Source organism: Carassius auratus, chromosome 19, assembly GCF_003368295.1.
Source record: "Carassius auratus strain Wakin chromosome 19, ASM336829v1, whole genome shotgun sequence".
NCBI lineage: Eukaryota > Metazoa > Chordata > Actinopteri > Cypriniformes > Cyprinidae > Carassius > Carassius auratus.
This window is the reverse complement of record NC_039261.1, coordinates 18,947,825-18,970,241: the sequence shown is the minus strand read 5'-3', so window position 1 is coordinate 18,970,241 and position 22,417 is coordinate 18,947,825. Positions and strand designations below refer to the sequence as shown.

The following is a 22,417-nucleotide window of genomic DNA, read 5'->3' as shown; positions in this document are numbered from 1 at the left end:
TGCTGTTGCTTGTAGTTAGAATATTCTTAATAATATGATAATATATATATTTTTTGAAAGTATAGTTTTTCCATAAACATAGCACATACAACGGTACCGAAACCGTGACTCTGAAACCGTGAAACAAACCGAACTGTGAAAAAGTTGAACTGTTCCACCGTAATATTTACATAATCATTTGGCAGACGGACGCTTTCATTCAAAGCGACTTACAAAAGATAAAATCTATTGTAAGTCAAAAAAACTCAAAAGGGGGTGGACAGTTCAGCTTCAGAGTCAGAGCAGGAACCTTCAGGTAAAGTTTAAGCTATTAGCAAAACTAAACATGCTAGCTACTCTTAGAAAAATATATGTCCTTTTATGATTTATAAGGTCATCAGTAGTAGGACTGTGATCATTGGGACGTACAATTGATGGCTGCATAATTAATATAGATTATTGAAAGTGCTTATTTCATATTGCAGAGAAACTCAATGTGCAGAGTGAGAGAGAGAGAGATTCAGGGAAAGATGATAGAGACAGTGAATGCCTTGATACTTCTTGATACTTCATTTGATTATTTTGCCGTCCACAGTCTAAGGATTTTGATTTATTTTTTAAGTATAACCCAATTCAAACCACTGAAAGAGCCAAAGAGTTTAGCAGTCTGGTGGACACATGAATTGTGTGGTGACTGCAGCAACAGAGGAGTCCTGGGGTGGAGTCAAATTCCCTGATTTACTGTCCCAGTCGCCACTGGCTAACTGTATGTACATATGTGTATAATGTGTAGTGCTAACTGTAAGTATGTCTAATAGTACACTGTGTGTACTGACTATATGTATGTGCATATTGCACATTTTCACCAGTTGAAGTCTGTTGGTTTTATCATGTTAACTGTTTCTGCAATTTCTGGAGCATGCTCCCAAGAATTTCACTGACCAAGGCACACGTGCTGTGGTGATGTGACAATAAAAGTGACTTGACTTGTCAGGGCTGTAAACCTGTAAGTGCAGGTAATGTTTCACTGAAAACACAAAAATCTATGAAAACAAACACACAACATGTTTTCTCCAAACGTCCAAAGTCCTGATACAATGTTTGTGATGACTATATAAAAATCGCATCCAACTATTTATTAAATTGTTCAGAATTTAATCAGCGCCACAGGATCCTGTCTCCATGGTTACACGCGCGATTTGTGTCGACTGCAAGAGACTTCGTAGTTCAGTTTATTTTTTCTTATCTTCACCACCTGGCAACTGTTGTAAAATGTCGAGAGATTCAAACCAAAAATAATCAATTAATTAAAAAAATAAAAAAGACCGCGGGTGACGTCACCAGCAGAAGCGCAAGTGAGAGTTCAAGTGAAGTGTGCAGCTGCCAAACCCTTCTTCGACCACGCACCTTTCTGAACACCGATTTTCAGGAAATATTTGCAGCTTTTAATGTCCATGTGGTTTTGCTATGCGCGTTCGGCGCAGTTTCCTGTAAACTTGAAATGGATTTGAAATTCTCTCTCTGTATACTGTTTGCAGGCATAGGACTACTACGCTACGTTTATTCTGGTAAGTTATTCGTTATGTATTAATGTATGTTTTTTTTTCTCTTTTTTTCTGGCGGTTGGACTAATACAAGTAATCCTTGCAGGTTTTCTAACTCCTCGAGTGCAATCATGTTTATCTAAAAGTGTAGACTACTTTTCCTTTCTTTACTCGTATCTAAAAAGCCATGTGTTGACTCTGAAAGACATCGTTTAATTATGTGCATTTATGGAATATTTAACACATTTCGTATTAATCCATGTTAATTTTTTAACATGAACAATGCGCTGTCAATTTTATTCTTAGTCACTTAACAAAATAGACTGTGCAGGAAAAATCCCTGAAAAGTACCACACCCCTCAGATCTCAGTGGGTACATGTGTGAACTCGTGCAGGATACTTGAGAAATATGTTACTGGCAGTGAAGTACTTTTGCTTTGAAAAGTGGTGGAGACACCACGAAAATCGTTTTGCTAGTTTTTTTAATAACCCTTATTTACTTGGGACTGGGTTTAGAGTTGGAAAAGCTTAATTTGCTTTTCAAAAATACATCGATGCACCAGGTGCGGTGCTCTGTCAGATTTTGCTACCTCCAATTTAAACAGTGGATATAGTACAGTTCGACAACGAAAAATGATACTGTAAAGTTATAGTTTAATAACCCTTAAAGTAATTCAAATACAGTAATTGTTAGAGTTGGGTCCGAGTCCACCTTTGTCGAGTACGAGTCAAGACCAAGTCCGAGTCTGAGTCCGAGTCCAAAAGGGGCCGAGTTGGACTCAAGTCCGAGTTCTTAAAGGCCGAGTCCGAGTCGAGTCCGCCCGAGTCCAGAAAGTAATTAAATTAAAAAAGTTTATAAATCGGTATTGTAAATGTTTACATTCTATTAATATTTTAACTTTTAAACCCATTAAACCAATGGCAATATAAAAATGTAATAAAAAAATACCACTGTTACATCTAGTCATTGCCATTGAACATTTTTATTTTATGTCAACAGAACTAGTTTCCTATCAAAAAAGGTTTCAAAGGTTTTATTGTATTACAAGTGCATGAAAATACAAATGAACCTGTTTTATTATTGTATCACACTATATTGTCCTCCAGTTATATTTATATTTATTATAAATATAATATATTTATTTGTTAACCCTCCATCCTAGAACATCTCACTCAATCCTATTCCATTATCATGTATAGCACAATTGTTTATACACTTATTTATTTGCCAATTTGTAAATCTCTTTTTTTTTTTTTTGTCTGTGTTGTTGTTGTCTCTGTGTACTGGAAGCTTATGTCACTAAAACAAATTCCTTGTATGCTTAAGCATACTTGCCAATAAAGCTCTTTCTGATTCTGAGTTAAAGCTGACATTTCAGTTATTTAATGCCTCTCCCCCACATTTGACAGAGGTAAAGTGCAGCCAATGAGGAGATCCTTAATGATGGCATTATGAATTTCCTCTAACTTGCATTATAAAGTAGCACTGCTTGTTTGGCCAATTCTAGTCTTGCAAATCCTGCTATGCTGAGCTGTGCAGCATCTGTTGGTTGCTGCTGCTGTCTTTGGTACTCGGTTGCATCGGTTTTCGGATCACCAGTACACTGAACCGAAAACCGTTTCTTTCGGACGCGTCCGAATTGAGAACCGATGATACTGCGCATGCGTGTAATTTTTTCAAGTATTTTGTTAAACATCGGAAAGTGTGCTAAAATAACTATATATATATCTATCTATCTATCTATATCTATATCTATATATATATATATATATATATATATATATATATATATATATATATATATATATATATAATTTTTTTTTTTTTTTTTTTTTTTTTTTTAAGATGCAAATCTGTATATTGTAGATTATGTATGGGCCACAGGGGTTTTCAGGGAAGTTGGACAACAATTAAGACTCTAAAGACTCCATGTTTAATAGGAATAAGGGATGATTTATGAAATATCTGTACTGTTTTTATAGTGATGACACATTCACAAATTGAGTTTGTAGTAAACAGAACATGAACAGGAGTAGAGCAGCTGATGAAACTGAACTGCAGCACGTGCTGGTTTGAGCGATTCTCCTTTTTGAGTCAAGAATTGGTTGCATTGGTTTTCGGATCATCAGAAACTGAACCGGAAACCGTTTTTTTTTTCGGAGGCGTCCGATTCGAGAACCATGATACTGCTCATGCGTGATTCAGCGTGAAGCCGACTGACTCAAGCGCATCTGAACCGAACTGATTCTTTTGGTGATTGATTCTAAACTGATTATGTGCTAATGTTATGAGTGCGGGTAATCCGAGGGCTTGGATGAAGGGCAATCTGACGAAACGTAAGTTAATTTAATAACTAATACCGAGAAAAAGAACCAGTGAACCGTTTTTTTCAAACGGTTTATTGAATCAAACCGTCCGAAAGAACCGGTTCGCAGAAAAGAATCGAACTTCCCATCACTAATCCACATTGATATCCAGTGAGTAGTGCGTGTGTTTCGTCTGCAAGCATGAGACTTCTGCCTGCCGGTGTGGTGCAGTAAAATGACATAAGGGGAGACATTCATTAATTTATCATCTCAATTTTATGCTGGTTTTATTGTTACAAACGCGGACTCGACTGTAAATGGAATATTTTCCGAGTCCAAAATGTTCAAGTCCGAGTACAAATTCACCCGAGTGCGTGACAAGTCCGAGTTCATTCAAAATTGGACTCGAGTACCCCAACTCTGGTAATTGTGTTATATTCACGGTTCTACCTATTAGATTGTGTTTTATTAAAGTCTACACCAGTAGTGTAGCCAGAAAAGAGACTCTGGGTGTGCATATGAAAATCTGGGTGTGCCACATTTATTGTCAGATTACTGTGCAAAATTATGGGATAGTATTTTTTGTCACACTGCTTCCGTCCAACCATACTCCTAGTGTTAATTTGCAGGTCGTGTCAAAATGTAGTTAATTGTTAAATGTAATAATTTTCTTCCAAATACGATAATTTTGAACTTTAGCTATTTCATTTTGTTTATTTTTCATTACAATTTATTCACTTTAAATAAATTATAATATATAATTATAGGATTAAAATGAATTGTAGTTGCTCAATATAGATCTTTTTTTTCATGTTTTTGTAATGTTTGGGAAGCCAGAATGCGCATGCATCAACAGAAACATTTATTAGCGGAACCCTGTTTTTTTTTACGTGCCATTTATAGCAAGCCATATTACAGATGATATTACAGATGCTTTGTCAGATTTAAGTTGAAGCGCGTGCCGAACCGCGTGTGGTGAACCGAACGGTTTTTTTTTTTTTTTTTAGCTTTTTTTGAGCAAGCATTGATTATGCGTGACATTTATTGGGCTTCAAACGCTGTGCGCGCACGCGCTACACGGGACGGGTGGTCACCCTACCTGGCACACCCGTCTAGAGTGTGTCCACCTTTGTGTGTGGGTCCATGTACATGCTGAATCGACAGGTAAAAAAAAAAGCCTCAAGTCTAAATATTCATTTATAACCAATTAACTGTTTGACAAACACTTCCTGCTTCGATGTCCAGATCTGAATTTAAAACAGGCTCCGAAGTCCCGATCTGAATCAACCGAGTCGCGAACAGGGTCCGAAGTGCCGATCTGAATCAACCGAGTCGCGAACAGGCTCCGAAGTCCCGATCTGAATCAACCGAGTCGCGAACAAAAAAAATATATATATATATATTCTAAGTAAACAACAATAGGCCAAGTTTAGTAAAAAAATTTTTATTGAGACTATAAAAAATAATTCTGCATCTATTTTTAGGTGTGCCAGCTGCCACTGTGGGTGGCACAGGCACACCCGTGGCTAAGCCACTGGTCTACACCTACCCTAAACTTACCCTTACGGTAATACAGATACATTAAATGTTGTTCAGCATGAGAATAAGGACGCAATATTGATGTGCGCATGCGCAGTAAACCCTGGTCGGATCAAATGTCAGGACACTGGCTCCAGAGCATTTTGATCGCAGGTGCTGAAGGGGTGTTTGATCATTCACAGGGGGAGCTGGGCAGTTTAGGGCTCCAGATTCATCCTTCTCACTAGCTCTTTTGCAACTAACTTTTCTCAGTTGGTTGCGCAAGCAAAAGTTTTTTTTTTTTTTTTGCTACAACATGCTATTAATCAATACATGCTGATGAACTTTCATCGTAGTTTATAATTATATGGAAACGAAATTGGTTAACACTCAATCCGTTCTTTTTCTCAAAGCACTAGTTTGTCAATAAATAATTTAAATGTATTTTTCCTCTGACATGTTCATAATCACTTTGCCGGTGCTTTGAGGGGATTGAGCGCGGAATAGTCTCTAATACACCTGTCTATATTAAAAACACTGCAGTTCAAACCCATCACTCCTTAATGTTTAATTCATGCCTAGTGTATGTTGATAAAATAATAACATTTGATGTGAATGTCTCACATTTCTGCAATAATACCTTGGTTACAGTTACTATATCACTACATATTATAAAATAAATCTGAGGTATAAATATTATTAGTGTTAATAAGCTTGAGTGAACTGACCTGTCTTAGAGGTGCATCTGAATTATTTAAGAGAGAGATAAAGATATTAATTGGAGTACTCTCAGGCAGTTTGACTATATGTAATGTTGACATGACCTTAACACCTTTATTCTCTTGCATTTATCTTTATTTATCTTCAGAGAGACACCATCTCCTGTTTGTTTACACCGTCCTCAGCAAACCTGAAGGAGTCTCTGGTCCTGTGTTCAGTGCAGTGTGTGTGTATGACGACAGATCGATCTCTCACTACAGTAATGAAGAACACAGCTGGAAAAGAGATCGTTTGGATGCAGAAATCTGGAGATATACCAGAGAACCTCATGAATCTAGAGACTGGTTCATAAATCTGTTTAACTCTCTGGCAAACTGCACAAGCTCCAGATGTGAAGGTGAATTCTTTGAGTTTTACTGGAATGACATTGGCCCATAAAAGCATTGTTCACTTAAAAATATATCACTTTATTTATTCAGTTACAACATATTTTTAAACTTGTAATTAGTTGTTGTTTTTCATTTATTTATGAATTGACATGTTTAGGCCTCCATACACTACAGAGGAGAGTCGGCTGTGAGGTGGAGAAACATCCAGATGGAGCAGTGATGAATGTGAACGCACTTGACGAGTACGGATATGATGGAGAGGATTTTATTTTCTTTAATTATGACACAATGCAGTGGATTGAGAAAAGTCCAAATGCAAAAGAAACCAAAATGAAATGGGATGCTGACAGAATATTCAATCATTATCTCCAGTTATACCTCAAAGACTGCATGGACTGGATCTCCACATATAATGTTTCGAATAACAGTATGTGTTTCTCTAATGACTTCAGTGTTTCAAACTCAATTGTTTATGTCTTTTTGTTCAGAATCAGTTCCTCTATCATCTGCTTCTTATTGCAGCTCCTCCAGTTCTTCACATGTTTGCATCTGCAGCTCCTCATGACCAAAGTGAGCTGAATCTGACCTGTCTGGCCACTGGCTTCTACCCCAAACACATAGAGATGAAGATCACGCTAAACAACATCACAGTCCAACCCTTCAGCTCTTCTGGAGTCAGACCCATTGATAACCAAACCTTTCAGATGAGAACCAGTGTGAAGATGCACAGAGATGAGAAACAGGGCTATGAGTGTCACGTCCTTCACAGCGGTCAGACATTTACAACATTATGGGGTAAATATGACCATATTAACAGTCAGACTTTAATATTGTACAGTAGCTTCCTACTCCAGCTGGCAGCTCAGAATTGGTATTTATAGCATTTACTTGTTGCATGACTTTATAGAATGTTTAGAACATTGTTTTTTTTTCCCTGTAGCTGGAAGTCTGGGATCTAGAAGTCATCACTGGGCAGCACTAGCTGCAGGTGCCCTTGCGATTGAAGTTCTATACATCATGTCTTTAATCTACAAAAACAGAAGGTTCAACGGTGAGTTCATATTAATTCAAGGACTAATTGACCCAGAAAAAAAAGTCTTTATTTGCTCACCCTCATATTATTCCATATTATGGACATTTTTGATGAATAGTCGGTCACGTTCGGCCATCCAACAACTGCAAACAGGACAAACACTATAACAGCATGTTTCAAATGTAATTTGTCTCATTCTCATGTGTCTTTATGAGATTAATTATTTAATGGAATATTTATTCCGCATTTAAATATGGAGACCATGCTGTAAAATCTAGTACCATAAATGCTTATGAGTTTAATATGCACACAGTCTGAAAAAAACAGTGTTGTTTCAACCCAAGTTTGGTATGAAGTTGGTATGAAATCAGCATGAGCTGATGCTAATTCTAAAGTTTTGTAATAATGTGTTGTATCCTCTCTAGGCCAGATGAAGCGCAGTAGTTCCACCACAGAATGTGAGAACATTACCTCGAGATCAGCGGATCCCCTGACTGCAAGTGATTTAGATGAAAACAATGAACTGCTGTAAGCTGAACTTCACTTTATTTCTGTCATGACAAATCTCGTAGAGGTAATGTACATGACAGTGTGAATGTATGTGGTCTGGGACAGAGCAAGTACTGAGACTTGCTACTGCCATTACATGCATGAAATACTGCTGCTGTATTTATAACATGAAGCTGAGGATGGTGGAGGGTTTCTGTATATTGTAAATAATCCAGGTATTTGAGCTCATTGGCTACTGATAAAGGTGAAAACCAATCAGATGTCATTAGGTCAGATTGAGTTGGACCTATCAGACTCCGCCATCTAGAGTTTCAAGCCAGAACTCTGGATTTTTTTTAGTATTTTCTTTTTGAAGTGTCATATAATTAGTGCTCTACATGTAACCCATCCAAAGCACACACACACACAACGTGAACACACACACACACACACACTGTGAACACACACCCGGAGCATGTTCGCTGCGGCGCCCGGGGAGCAGTTGGGGTTCAGTGCCTTGCTCAAGGGCACATCAGTCGTGGTATTGCTGGCCCAAGACTCGAACCCACAACCCCTAGGGTTAGGAGTCAAATTCTGTTTTTATTAGGATTATAAGCCAACCAGAACATTTACACAATAAATGATATAGAAGTTTTAACAGTACAGTAATATTTCCTCAAACTACTTACAGTTTTTCTCAGTTGCTTTGGCTCAGCCCTCAAATTAGATTTATTTATTTTTTTCAAAACAGTAAGTTCAGTTGTCTAAACAAATAGTTTCTTGTTCACATCAGATTTGAATTTCTTATTGATTTAAGCAGATTGCACATATTTTGGCATGTGTCAAATGAGTAAGTGCTATTGTCTAAAATTTGCACAATTAGCCTACTAAATGCATAGGGCTTGTTGATGAAAACTAACAAATAGATTCCCAGTGAAATTACCAAAGCTAGAAATGACACTACATTATATAAATCAAACTACCAGAAGGAGTCACCTCTCATCTTGACAAACAACGTGAATGTGAATGTAACCGTAGTTACTATACCTCAAGGGTTGTCAATGTGTGGGGTACGAAGGAATAACAGTTAATTATCATTCTACATTATAACAAAAACAACACAAATGAAAAGAAGCAGGTTTTTGCATTCAGATCATTTTAAACCAGAAAACTCCTGGAAAGTCCAGGATCCAGTAAACAAATTCAAGTAATACGTTCAAAACAGCACTAATACAGAGAATAGTGACTTATGTCCAGATGTCAGTCCATTATTTGACCTAAAAGTAAGAGTGTGTTATAATGGACACCGGCTGAAGGTGTTTTAGATTATAAAAAATAAAATTGTATATAACAAATATTTCCATGTTGAATAGGCATCTAAACATTTTGTCCACCGTGGATCACACAATGACAAAAACTCTTCTTATTTTTGGTGGCATTGGTCAAGTCACTGAAACAATTAGTAAATTTTAAAGCATGAATTAAATGTTTTGGGTGAGTTATAACTTTTGCAGACGTGCATCAGGGTTGTGTTGTTTTAGCAAATTGTTGTGACAATTGCACTTAGAGGTTAAGGCTTTCGAAAAATGTGCCAAAGCAACTGAGAAAAACTGCAATAGTTCAGCTTTAAATATGCAGATTAGTTCAACAAAGGCTAAGTGCATTTTTGATGCTGAAGTTGTGTTACTGAGAAATGGGTTTATTTTAACTTTATTTTTTATGCTTTTATTATTAGTAGCATTTAACTTAGTATTATTAGTAGCCCCCCCTCCCCATTCTTGATTTTGTTTTGCACATTAAACCAGTGTTTAACAATACTGGTCTTGAGGTAAATTGTGCATTGTGTAAATATATTTAATCAAATTATTTTGTATCAATTTGTATAAAATATGCTGTGATTATTACCTTTTTGTTTTTCCATGTTTGTTCCCTGTTACGTAATGCACTTTACAGTTGTTTCAGGGAATGCATGGCAGCTATCATTTGTTCAGTTCTCAGTGTTCTTTTTGAAAATGATAGCATTAACAGAATGAATAAAATATGCACATTGTGTAATATGCTGTTTGTTGTCTTTCACTGATGTTAAATTTGTTTTGTTTGTCTTTTTATTTTATTTTTTATTTTTTACAAACAAAAAAACTAAATTTGTTAAAGCATCCTTTATTGTGGATTAGAACTACACCTGTCTGAAATTGCACATTGCTTTTATTTCCTGCTGGTCTGATTTTGGATATATATTGACTTGACCTGAAGAAAAAAAAAAAGGTTTTGAAATTGTGTGATTGCAGTATCTTAACAATTTTTGAGTGCAGACAAATTCAAATAAACATGTTTTTTTTACTGACATAAGTGTAAAATGGTGGAAAATCACACCCACAACATTTTATTAATTTCCTAATTTTGTGATCTCTTGGTTGATTTGCTGGTTAACTAGTTTTCTTTGCATGTTAAATCTGTCTTCATCCCAAGCAAAAGCAACATAATGTATAATTTAATAACACAACACACCGGAGTTTAATGAACTTACACACCATATTCTTTTTGTAAGCTGTCAATGAAAATACAACACTTACAAACATTCATCATTTTATGACAGGTTTATAATATAATGACTCACACAATGAGATGCAGAACATGGGTGTTTAATTTAGGATTTATAGCTGGATCGATCTGCACTGACCGCTACAGTATTCTTGTCAGAGAACTCAGAGTCTTGTCTCAATGATAGCCTTTTAATGATTGCTCTGGCATCAATATAGATTGACATGTACAAGGTTTTCTAGAACAACAAAATAAAAATAATAATTAGCAGATGGATCACTTAAATGTCACATAAATGATATAAATAATAAACAACATAAAGTATCTTCTACTTATATAAGTCACAGTGATCGATCGCTACTCTTAACTTCAAATGATTGACAGCATATAATACAGCGCGTAATTAACATGCGGTAAATACGTCACGTTAATATACATGAATAAACTTAGAAACAGTATCTGCAACAACTATACTTGCAGTATAACATTAATATTAAAATAACAGTGGACTTACTTGTCCGTTACTCATATATTGTCCTTTTAATGCGAGCAATCCAGAGAACTTCCCGATCAGATCGGCTGATGCAACTCTCTGGCTTTACGCTTATTCTCAGTCTATTAATCAGCGTAGGATCCGCAACTGTGTCGGTTGTGCACTATACCATTACGGGCAGCGCCAATTCTGTATGCATCTTTGTCACCACGCAAAACATGGAGAATTCGGAACAATGGGTATTGATATTTAATATTCTGAAGAAATACTTCCACATAAACAAATCATATCAACATTCATCTGTGAATCAATAGAAAGACTTAGCATCTTCAGATAGTATTTTCACATTAATAAACAGCTTCATCTGAAAGTATATCAGAGTGTAGTTCAGCTCTTATTTCTTAGTGGTCTTTTCATCCTAGCCATGCTACAATAACATACAATAAAGCTCTTTCTGATTCTAATGTGATTTTAATGTAAAATTTTTACCCATCTTCTGGGCTGGGTCATAAAGTTTAATCATAAAGTTTAATCATGTATAAACAACCTGCATGATCATATAACATGGGATTATCAGAGATGGATAAAGCATTTTTGTTTTACGGCGTTAACATAATTTAATTACAAAATAAATTTGACTTTATATGTAAATCCGCAAATCAGGCGCGAGTCGAACAACGGGAGAACAGGGACAATTCCCGGTGGCCTGGAAGCCGATTTTAATATTTTAAATATTAAACTATTTTAATATTATTATTGTATAATTGCATGTCACATGTACTAAAACGATTATTTCTGTAGTATATGCGGTAATTAAAAGATCTCAAGTCAGTGAGTATTGATGCTAGTTACATTAAGTCCCGCTAGAGGGCAGTGTGTGTTATGTTGTGGATGTGTAGAAGTTGTTGCATCCGGTGTGTGTGTGTGTGTGTGTGTTGTAGTGGCGGTATTAAAGCTGATCAACAGTCACAGTGCTCTCATCTGTTGTTTTATATGAACAAACCCACATAACAAGAACATGATAATTTCAGAGTCCGCCATTCGATTATTAAATCTCTAATCGATCATGAATCGGTGAGTCGTTACAGTCGATGCTTTGGCTCGAGCGCTCCGTCAAACGGTTTGGATCAGACTCCGAGTAATCAATGTGAGAGAGAGAATGAAGTGGACTCTTGAAGCGCACAGCTGGAGCAGAAAACTACTGTTCAGGGTTTCACGTGCAGGTCAGTTTCAGCTGTAAAGATGCTATTGTAGTTTTATCTTTGTTTACTCAGTTACGCAGCACTTCATTGCTCAGAACAGGGGCGGACTCGGACCAAAAAGTGGCCCTGGACTTTCTGGCCCACAGCAGTCAACCACATCATAACACATCCGCCCCTGTTTCGATGTAATTTATTAATTTAATATTTAAGTAAACAGTTTGGGAATTTTAACCAATATGGCAACTGATCCTCCGTTGAAACAAACAAACAAACAAACCATAAAAGCTGCACATTTAGCGACTCCTTGTGAGCGATACAGGCTCATCACGACACAAACATTCTCCTAGAACTCACACTTTGCATCAGTTAACAGATCCATATGAATCATGCATGAAATAGAGGTTTATAAACTCAAACGATAGCTTTATGTGCTTTAGATGAACTTCAAGTCTTAATTTGTTCGAAATGTTCAATAAATCACCTTTGACTCGTTAAAACAAGTGCATGATCCTAATCGTGAACAGATGAGTCAATCTCTTGCTGCCCGATGGGCTGTCTTTAATAGTGATGTAAAATTCCCAACTTGATTCGCGTTGTTCACTTGCTTGAAGGGGTGAAAGTTTTATATATATATATATAAATTAAAATAAACAGTTTTTGATAAAACATGACGTGAGCATAATGGGAACAGGGGTGAGCTTAAAGGATACAAAAATGTACTCATTGAGCACAGACAAACTTTTTGCATTTAATGATGTATATCTTAATTTAAATGCTTTTGTCATTTAAAATAAAACTGAATATGTTTGTGAGAGATCAACTTTTTGTACTGAAACCAATATCTTGTGCACTAAAAAAAACCTCAATGTATATTTTTTGAGAGCTTAAAAGGTACATTTACTTGAATGAAAGAAATGAATGAATGATGCATTTATATAGCACTTTATTGTGTATTGGTGCTTTTCAATCATGTGGGGGTCTCTCCTCAACCACCATCAGTGTGCAGCATCCACCTGGACGGTCTGACGGCAGGACAACGGCACCAGTGCGTTCACCACACACCAGCTACAACTGGAGAGGAGAAAGACACAGAGCCAATCAAGTGGCTGGGGATTATTAGGAGGCCATGATTGACAAAGGCCAAGGGGGAATTTGGTCAGGACTTTATTCTTTACGAGAAGTGCCATGGGATTTTTAATGACCAAAGAGAGTCAGGACCTCGGTTTAACATCTCATCTGAAGGACTGTGCTTGTTGACGGTATAGTGTCCCCATCACTACATTGGGGCGCTAGGACCCACACAGACCACAGGGTGAGCGCCCCCTGCTGACCTCACTAGCACCTCTTCCAGCAGTAACCTAGTTTCCCAGGAGGTCTCCCATCCAGGTACTGACCAGGCTTCAGTGGGGGACCAGTCTTGGGCTGCAGGGGGATAAGGTTCTTATATATGGCATCTTATGCTATAAACCTATTTTTTAACTGAAAAAATAAAATAAAAATGCAATCCTACTGTAAATTTAGGCGTCATGTCATTGACCCATCCACTGTTATAACTCGTTTAAAACCAATAAAAATATTTCCAAATTTAAAAAGCTGTGATGATTTTTACCTATCAAATATAAATGTTTCATAGCTAAAAACTACTTATTGCTTTAAATGTATTATTGATGATAAGATCCTAATCACAGAGACATCGAGAGCCTTTAAAATGAGGTAAATAAAAATATGTTCAGCTGTTTACTAGGAGTAATGTTGACTCAGATGTTAGGGGCAATGCTTCGGTGGGGAGTTGATATTCAGCACAACAGTTCTTTCTTTTCTTTTTCTTTTCCTACTTCAAACACATACAAAAAATGCTAGGTTTAAAGAAATCCATGGCTGGGTCAAAACTATTTTTGAAAGTGAAAGTCAACCTTTGGGTTACAGGTCCAACTCTCTAACTATTAGGCCACTGCTGCCCCCTATTTTCTTTTGCAGAAATACAAGCCTTTTTATTTTATTTTAACCTTATACATGTGTAAATTTTTTAGACTAACTTAAATTCTCAATTATTTTATAAGATACACTACACCAGTACTGTGTTATGCAAATTCTTTTATTTTGGTTGAATACAGTTCTAAATACAAAATATTTTATTTGATTATTTTTTATGCAACATTTAACTCATTTACATATTTACGACAAGATTCAATGTATTGATGATGATTAATTAGATATCATGAACTAACACTGAACAACTTTTTTGTTCATTGTTAATTTATTTTTTTAGATTATAAACTGAACAATAGAATTGAATGAAGAAAAGGTAAATCACATCACCAAAACACTACATAAATAAACCTTCTATTATAATACACATGATAAAAATAGGTATTTGACAAATGACAGTTGGTTACATACAATGTATATAATCATTCCTAAAAACAGTTTGCACAGTATTTCGGCATTTCATATTAATTTAATAAGTGTTCTAGAATAATTTCATATTTATTTTCTTCAAACACTCTTCCTAGTTTTTTATTTTCAGAGTGAGACTCACAGGATAGTGGTCAGACAGTTCTGAAACCATGTCTATATCCAGCCGTATATCACAGTTTTGCACACAAGACATATGTTTCTGAAACATGAACACATAGTCTAATCTGGACTTAGACGTTTTATATGTGAATCTCTTTTTATTTGGATGTTTCTCTCTCCAGACATCTTTTAGTTCTGTCATTTCCATGATTTCCAGGATTTTCTTTCTGTGTGCTTTGTGCTCTTTGCTATCTGTTGTGCTATCTTTGTCCAATTTGTAATTAAGTGTTGTGTTAAAGTCTCCACCAATGACAGGCCATTCACAAGCTTTTGATTCCTGTTTCACAAAGCTGCAGATAATCCTCAACATGAGATTAGACTTTTCTTTGGGATGGTTATAAACACTCACAAATGTGTAGAACTTATTGTCGACAAATATAACGCAAACGCGTCTTCAGTAGCTTACACTTTAGTGACCCACACATATACATAACACAGAACAGTACAGCATTACATCAACATACAACTGAGGACATTATTTACTGAGGACAGGAAAATATATTTGCTAGTTTTAGAATATAAATTAAGCTGTGATAACACTCTCTGAAAATGTCTGTTTGCTGTCCCCTTTATTTGCTGTTGAATGTTTAATCTAAGTCTCACCCGCATTGAATGTTTACAGTGTTTTAATAAATCAAAGGCAATTTTGATTAGTGAAAATTCCAGGATTATATGTCTAATAATTCATTTTTACTGGTCATGGGTCTGGGTTTTGAATGTTAGATGTCTATTTACTACTATAAGATACTGTAGTTAAAGAGCTGTAAATTAAATAGAGCAATTAAAATGTTACTACACCTGTTCTCCCAGGGTGTCCGATACTTCAGGAGATGCTCAGGAGATGTTCATATGTTCAGATGAAATGCCAAAAGCACCAACATACCTTCCTTGCCAGGGCTATTTATACAGCTATTGCTTAAAATGGGAGCGATCTATCTTGGCTGTAGTTGCGCCACTTGTTTAACAGGTTGAATTTTATTTATCAGTTTCAATCATGTGATGATTAATAATATTTTGTCTTCTCCTGGTTATCATTGAGAAAACTTAATTCTAAAATAAAATCTTATTCAATATCATAGGTGTACCAAACAATCACTAAACTAAGAAGAATTAAATATCTAATGTTACTGTAATCTATTCATATCATAAACCCGTTTATTTAGACAAGTACACTCTTAGAAGAAAAGGTTCTATATAGAACCTTAAAAGGTTCTATCAGGCGCTACGTATTTGGAAGCCCTAAAAGGTTCTATTTAGAACCCTTTTTATAACCAGGAAAAAGGTTTTATATGGAACCTTTTAGGGGTTAATTCATGATTATTTCTTTTGTCCTTTCTGGATTAAATATTTCATATAATTGACAAACATCAAGACCCTTTAATGTAAAAATGTAATTCACATAAAAAAGTCACCCATGAATACTGAAAAAAAGCACACCCAAAGTACATAAAACTAGTCATTTATTTATATTAACAAAAATAATTACTATTACTGAAAGAATGCTACTGTAATTTCAAATATTCAAGGCCTTTAAATTTACAAATCAACATTAAAACACCAACCATTTAAAAAATCTCATAAATAATGAAAATAGCGTTTCACCTACATCTACATATTACAAAATAAGTCCATTATAAAATTACATTAATATATTATTATCTATATCTATATATTAATCTAAAAAATGTGGAGAGTTTAAACAGGTATTGCTCAACAAAATGCATCATGTGAGTGATGTGCTTGGGGTATTCCACACTGAATATGAAATAAGTAACAAAGAGGCACTCCATTACCTCCATCACATCCATTTCTGCCCTCACAATGTTGACACCCTCCATATTGATGCTGGCTCTTTTTGCATGGAGGGGGTTTGAAGCTTCAAGAAAACCTATAGTCGGAGTTGGCTTTACTGATTCCTGCAAGCTGGAAAAACAGAAATTATTTGTGAAATAACTTACAATCTTGCATACTTTCAATTATTTGAGTCAGTTCGTGAGTTTGGCGCGGGTTCGCGAATCATTTGAGTCAGTTCGGGAGTTCGGAGCGGGTTCGCGAATCATTTGAGTCTGTTCGGGAGTTCGGAGCGGGTTCCCGAATCATTTGAGTCTGTTCGGTTCCTTAATCATTAGAGTCAGTTTGGGGTTCGCGAATCATTTTAATCAGTTCGGGAGTTCGGAGTGGGTTCCCGAATCATTTGAGTCAGTTCGGGAGTTCGGAGCGGGTTCCCGAATCATTTGAGTCTGTTCGGTTCCTTAATCATTAGAGTCAGTTCGGGGTTCGCGAATCATTTGAGTCAGTTCGGGAGTTCGGAGCGGGTTCCCGAATCATTTGAGTCTGTTCGGTTCCTTAATCATTAGAGTCAGTTTGGGGATCGCGAATAATTTGAATCAGTTTCGGGAGTTCGGAGCGGGATCGGGAGTTTGGGGTTCGTGCATCATAGCTGTATATCATTAGGCATTTTTAACTAATTTAGTAGCTAGTTCTAATTACGTTTTCCACGTGTTTAGGTGTGATATGTGAACTGTATTTTTTGTTTTAATGATGTGCCTTTTAACAGTATCAAGTATATTCAAAAACTAAACAAATCGTGCCTAAAAAGTGCACGCATCTAGGCTAATGTAAAGTTACATGATGAAGTCATACTAGTGCGCGTGTGCATTTTGAGTGCGTTCTTTCACTGCATTATTCTGTGTATTCAAATACATTAACGAATGCATGTGAAGGATCACAAAATTCAAGATATGGGGGTTAGAAAATGTATATATTTATATCATATTATGTAGTTAATGAATATCACACGAAGAGTGCCATTTCAGTTTTTCTCCAAAAATCAGCATGATTAAATTGTGATATTATGTTACTACAAACAATAATTTAATTACAAATACAAAATGTTGCAGAATAATGTAATATATGAATGAATAATAGCGTAAAGAACTTTTGTGCCAAAAGGGTTCTTTCTTGTCATTATAGAACCTTTTTAGCATAAAAGGTTCTTTGGAGTTGAGTAAAGAACTTATGGAGTGTACCAGATAAGTTCTAGTGAAATATTTTAATATTACTGAATTTGTAGGCTATTTAAATTGGTCACAATTTAACAAAAACATTCTTAGTTATAATTACTAATTATAATACTAAGTTACTAATTATAATGCTTTAATTTTCAAGGTTATTCAAATAGTGCGTAAATTTGGGGAAAAGCGGAAAAAGATCATTCAGATTAAAGAACATTATCACTGCCTTAATAACTCCTTATAATCAATATTCTGGTCTACTTCCTCAGGTTTAGCTCCAATATATTGCATAAATTAAAAAAAGACCAATAGGGCATATGCCTAACAATAAATAATCAATCACTTGAATCACTAAACAGGGCCGAAGTGGGACTCATTTTCAGCCCTGCGTTTCATGCCTTCGACCAGCAGACTTCATGACTGACTATATTAAAATAATGTCATTAAACATCAGTAGGTTATATACGTATGCAACAGTGCACTGTACACTACAACCTTGTATTTCATTGTATTTTTCTAGAGCTTTCGTTTTGATGTAAAAAAAAAACAAACAAACAAAAAAAACTTCAGAAATGGAAAATAAGTGACAACTGTTTTTTAAAGGAAATAATAAAGGGACACCATAAGGGACGCTCAAAATATTTGTACACACACACACACACACACGAAATGGCACTTAGCCTATATATTTTTTTCACAATTTCATTACAACATTATAGCATATCAATAAATAAAAATGCATATTTTTTCCATTAAATATTTTTCATTTGTACTACAATAATAAGGTCTCCGTTTAAGAATACGTGTGAAGTTAATATTTTAAAATGTATATATATATATATATATATTTCTTTATTTCCCGGCAATAACTTAGAATAGTTAAAGACGTCTTCCCTCAGGTAGATTGAATGTTTTCCAGTTTTGCTGGATGTTACGCTCATGATGTTTTGCATTCGCCCAAACTGAATTGGCCTTTAAAAACACTTAATAATACCTAATGCAGAAAAGCCGTCGCTTTTTCCGAATTGCTAAGATGACCTATGTTGTTTTGGTCATTCTGAAATATATGAGGAGTCTTTCATCAGTTATTTCTGTATAATTTTAGGCTACATGACTGCGGCAAGTCAAAGAGAATTAGGCTATATATATTTGCCCGACCGGACAATAAACTGGATCAAAATGTTAATAACAAACAATAACTAGGGCAGCACCCAAACTTTGGCGAGAATGATTCTGATTTTATTACTTTCAGTGTAAATGGTGACTAATTACGGATAATGTATTGACAGTATCAAGGTGACGTCAGTTGAGGCTCGTGAGCCGGTTTGACTCACGGAGGAATCAACACTATCAGCGCAACAACACACACAAAGAAACACACATAAACATAAATACCTAAATAAAAAAACATAAATAAAAATAAATAAATATAAAAATATTATATTTTGATGACATTTGCTTCGCGGAGCCTGTCATTTCAGAAGTGAGGGGGGCAGGAATGAGATACCTGCATTATTTGATCCAAAGTACAGCATAAACCGTAATGTTGTGAAATTGTTTTACTATTAACTGCTTTCTATTTGAATGTCTTTTAAAATGTAATGTATTTCTGTGATCAAAGCTGAATTTTTAGCATCATTATACTGCAGTCTTCAGTGTCACATGATCCTTCAGAAATTGTTCTAATATGATGATTTACTGCTCAAGAAACCTTTTTAAATTATTATTATCAATATTTAAAACAGTTGAGTAAATTTTTCAGGATTCTTTGATGAACAGAAAGATCCAAAGATCAGAATTTATCTGAAATTAAAAGCTTTTATAACATTATATACTATACCATTCAAAAGCTATAATTTTATTTTTTCGAAAAAGAGATTTTTACTTTTATTTAGAAAGGATGCTTTAAATTGATCAAAAGTGATGATAAAGACATTTATAATGTTACAAAATATTTAGATTTCATATAAATGCTGTTCTTCTGAACTTTCTATTTATCACAGAAACCAGAAAAAAAAAAATGTTTTCTTAAAATATGTTTTCAACACCATCATAATAAATGTTTTTTGAGCAGCAAATCAGAATATCAGAATGATTTCGAAGGACTGTGTGACTGGAGTAATGATGCTAAAAATGTAGCTTTGAAATCACAATAAATTATATTTTAAAATATATTCAAATAGAAAACCGTTAATTTAATGGCCTTGTGAAAATATTTCAAAATGTTACATTTTTGCTGTACTTTGGATCAAATAAATGCAGGCTTGGTGGATAGAACAGACTTCTTTAAAAAACTAACAATCTTACTGTCTAAAAAGTGGCAGTGGCTATTAGGCAACTTTCACTTTTCTCTAACTTCTAGCTTTTAATTGGCTTAGAAATCTATAACTGCTGGACAATAGCCAATATTAGGCTAATGATTTGTTTACAAAAACTATTTTCTACAATCACATAAAGCAAAATATTTTCTGTACTGTAATGAATGCTAGGCCTATGTCAATTAGCACTGCATTGTTCATATACCGTAGGCTACTTTATTTATTAGGCTACCTGGACTTGAAAAACAAATAAACCATATCTTGTCACAATCGAATGTTTTCGTGTTTCCAAACGTTTCTGGTGTCTGTGAAAATTCAGCGTTAGCCGGACGTTGTTGCCCATATTAGGAATTTCCTGGTTATGACTTTCTGCGCGAGAGCACCCTCCGAAAAAAACATCATGTCATGCGCAGACTATCCTGTATCTTTGAATTTAAATCTATATTTATTCATACCAGCTCTTGAAAACACAATCAGACTTAGTCAAGACTCATATTTATCTCTTAATATTGCACATTTAGCAAATTGTTTATTTAATAATTAGGCTTTTATAGTATACATCTGTCCAGGCTCTGAACAGACTTTTATAATGGCTACTATAGTCTTCACAAGCCAGAGCTGTTGGATCTTCTGAGAAGTGCCACAATCCAGACCCTGGTGTTTCTGATTTGTCTGCCAGTGGTACATCATAAAGATGGTCTCCATGTGCCTTGTTCCACTGTCCACTGTATTATCCTCCGAGTCTCTGAGGAGCTGCTGGCCATTCACCAAGAGACTCCCCTCCTGAAGACCCCAGAACACATGGAGGCAGCGCTGGGCTCAAACTGATGCTGTTTTTCTGATGTTAAACCTAAGCTATGCTGTAAATGGTTGTAAAAAGTACTTTCAGTTATGTATAGAACAATTTGTTTTAATGTTTAAAAAAAAATTACATGCCAAAAAAATAAACACACAAAATAATGTTTTGTGAAGAAGAAAAAAAATTAAGCTGCATTAAAAAAAAATTACAATGTACATGAGTGCTTCTCTTTTATTTACATGTGAATATGAAAAACAAAAATACAAAATGTACAGAAAGTAGTTTATTTATGAATAAATTACACACTAAAAAAGAAAAATGTATGCAACTTATTAACTAGAGAAATTAGGTTTTTCCATTGACAATATGACATTTAAAAAATATATATATTGAAAGTCTGTAATATACACATTTTTCCCCACTGTTATCTCTTGGCTAATGAAGAATGTATTTGTTACGCATTGTCTTTAGAGCTAAAGATGTACTATTAACTTTGTATTTTTAAGTCTTTCCCAGCAGGCTCACTCACTCCAGAATAGTAATAAAACAAGAGAAAATGGAAACACCTATGAAAAATATAAAGACAGGTTTGTAATTTTATCAATAGAAAATATGACACAGCATAAAAAATACTGCAGTGCTAAAGTTTGGTTAAAACATTTGAAGACATGTCTTGCATGACAGCACTTCAAAAACACAACAAAGAGAAAGACCATTGTCCATTTTTACTTTATGTAAAAAAATCAAATCAAATAATAAAAAAACTGGCTTTTAACACTTTCACTAGGTATTTGAGTGAATGAAAATACAATAGACTACTTACATATCAGTGTGAAGTCCTCCACAGAACTCTCACCTGCCACCGTCGTCATATGCACGCAAGTGATTCTGGGATATGGTAGGGTGCGAAGTGTCCATCAGATGTACACTTCATTTTCAAGGGAACTGAAGTGCGCATTTGAAGTCGCTTTCGAAATTCGTCACTCTTCGTCGCGCTCCTGTGACGCATTCGCACTTCAAATGCGCACTTCGGAGTCCATGCACTTAGGTTTGGGACACAGCACTCGTCTCGTTTGTCAGGTGTGTCGTCATAATCTGACCTTTGACTGTCGTTACCATTGTTACCAGCCAAAAGGGGAGGACTGACCAAGCAGTTCACCGAGCGTCGATGTCCCGGTGTGTAAACCTCTATTTCATGGTTTGGTTTTTAGGGCACTGTTCTGATTGTATGCTATTAAAGTGAAAGTAAGTGCAGTTTGACGTTTTCTTTACAAATGTGTTGTGAATGCCTGAACGAATGTGATTTTACCACAGCGCTGTAACGTTAGCTCGATCCTTATCTTGATAGTAAATGCCCAGTAACAACAACACTTCTTCTTTTTTTTAACCATAATAACTGTTTTACTATGGTTTTTGTAGTTTAAGCAGTTAACTTTGTATAGTTGTAATTCAAAGTGTTTTTTTTTCTGTTTAGCAGCTCTCTCTCTCTCTCTC

General features: G+C 35.3%; 1 protein-coding gene across 1 annotated transcript; it reads left to right on the top strand.

The window, feature by feature from the left end:
- Nucleotides 1-1,354: 1,354 nt before the first annotated feature.
- Nucleotides 1,355-20,952, top strand: LOC113120196 (zinc-alpha-2-glycoprotein-like). Its single transcript, XM_026290135.1, has 7 exons — nucleotides 1,355-1,547; nucleotides 6,217-6,465; nucleotides 6,615-6,884; nucleotides 6,980-7,252; nucleotides 7,398-7,508; nucleotides 7,916-8,018; nucleotides 20,727-20,952. Exons 1-7 carry the CDS (start codon nucleotides 1,481-1,483, stop codon nucleotides 20,950-20,952), a joined length of 1,299 nt encoding a protein of 432 aa, XP_026145920.1. The 5' UTR covers nucleotides 1,355-1,480.
- The last annotated feature ends 1,465 nt before the right edge of the window (nucleotides 20,953-22,417 follow it).

What these genes read in the sequence shown, in the direction of transcription:
- LOC113120196 (XM_026290135.1), top strand. Translation starts at nt 1,481, where the DNA reads ATGGATTTGAAATTCTCTCTCTGTATACTGTTTGCAGGCATAGGACTA. An exon ending in CACAAGCTCCAGATGTGAAG is followed by an intron (nt 6,466 to 6,614) that starts GTGAATTCTTTG and finishes TGACATGTTTAG; the next exon opens with GCCTCCATACACTACAGAGG. An exon ending in CAAAAACAGAAGGTTCAACG is followed by an intron (nt 7,509 to 7,915) that starts GTGAGTTCATAT and finishes TATCCTCTCTAG; the next exon opens with GCCAGATGAAGCGCAGTAGT.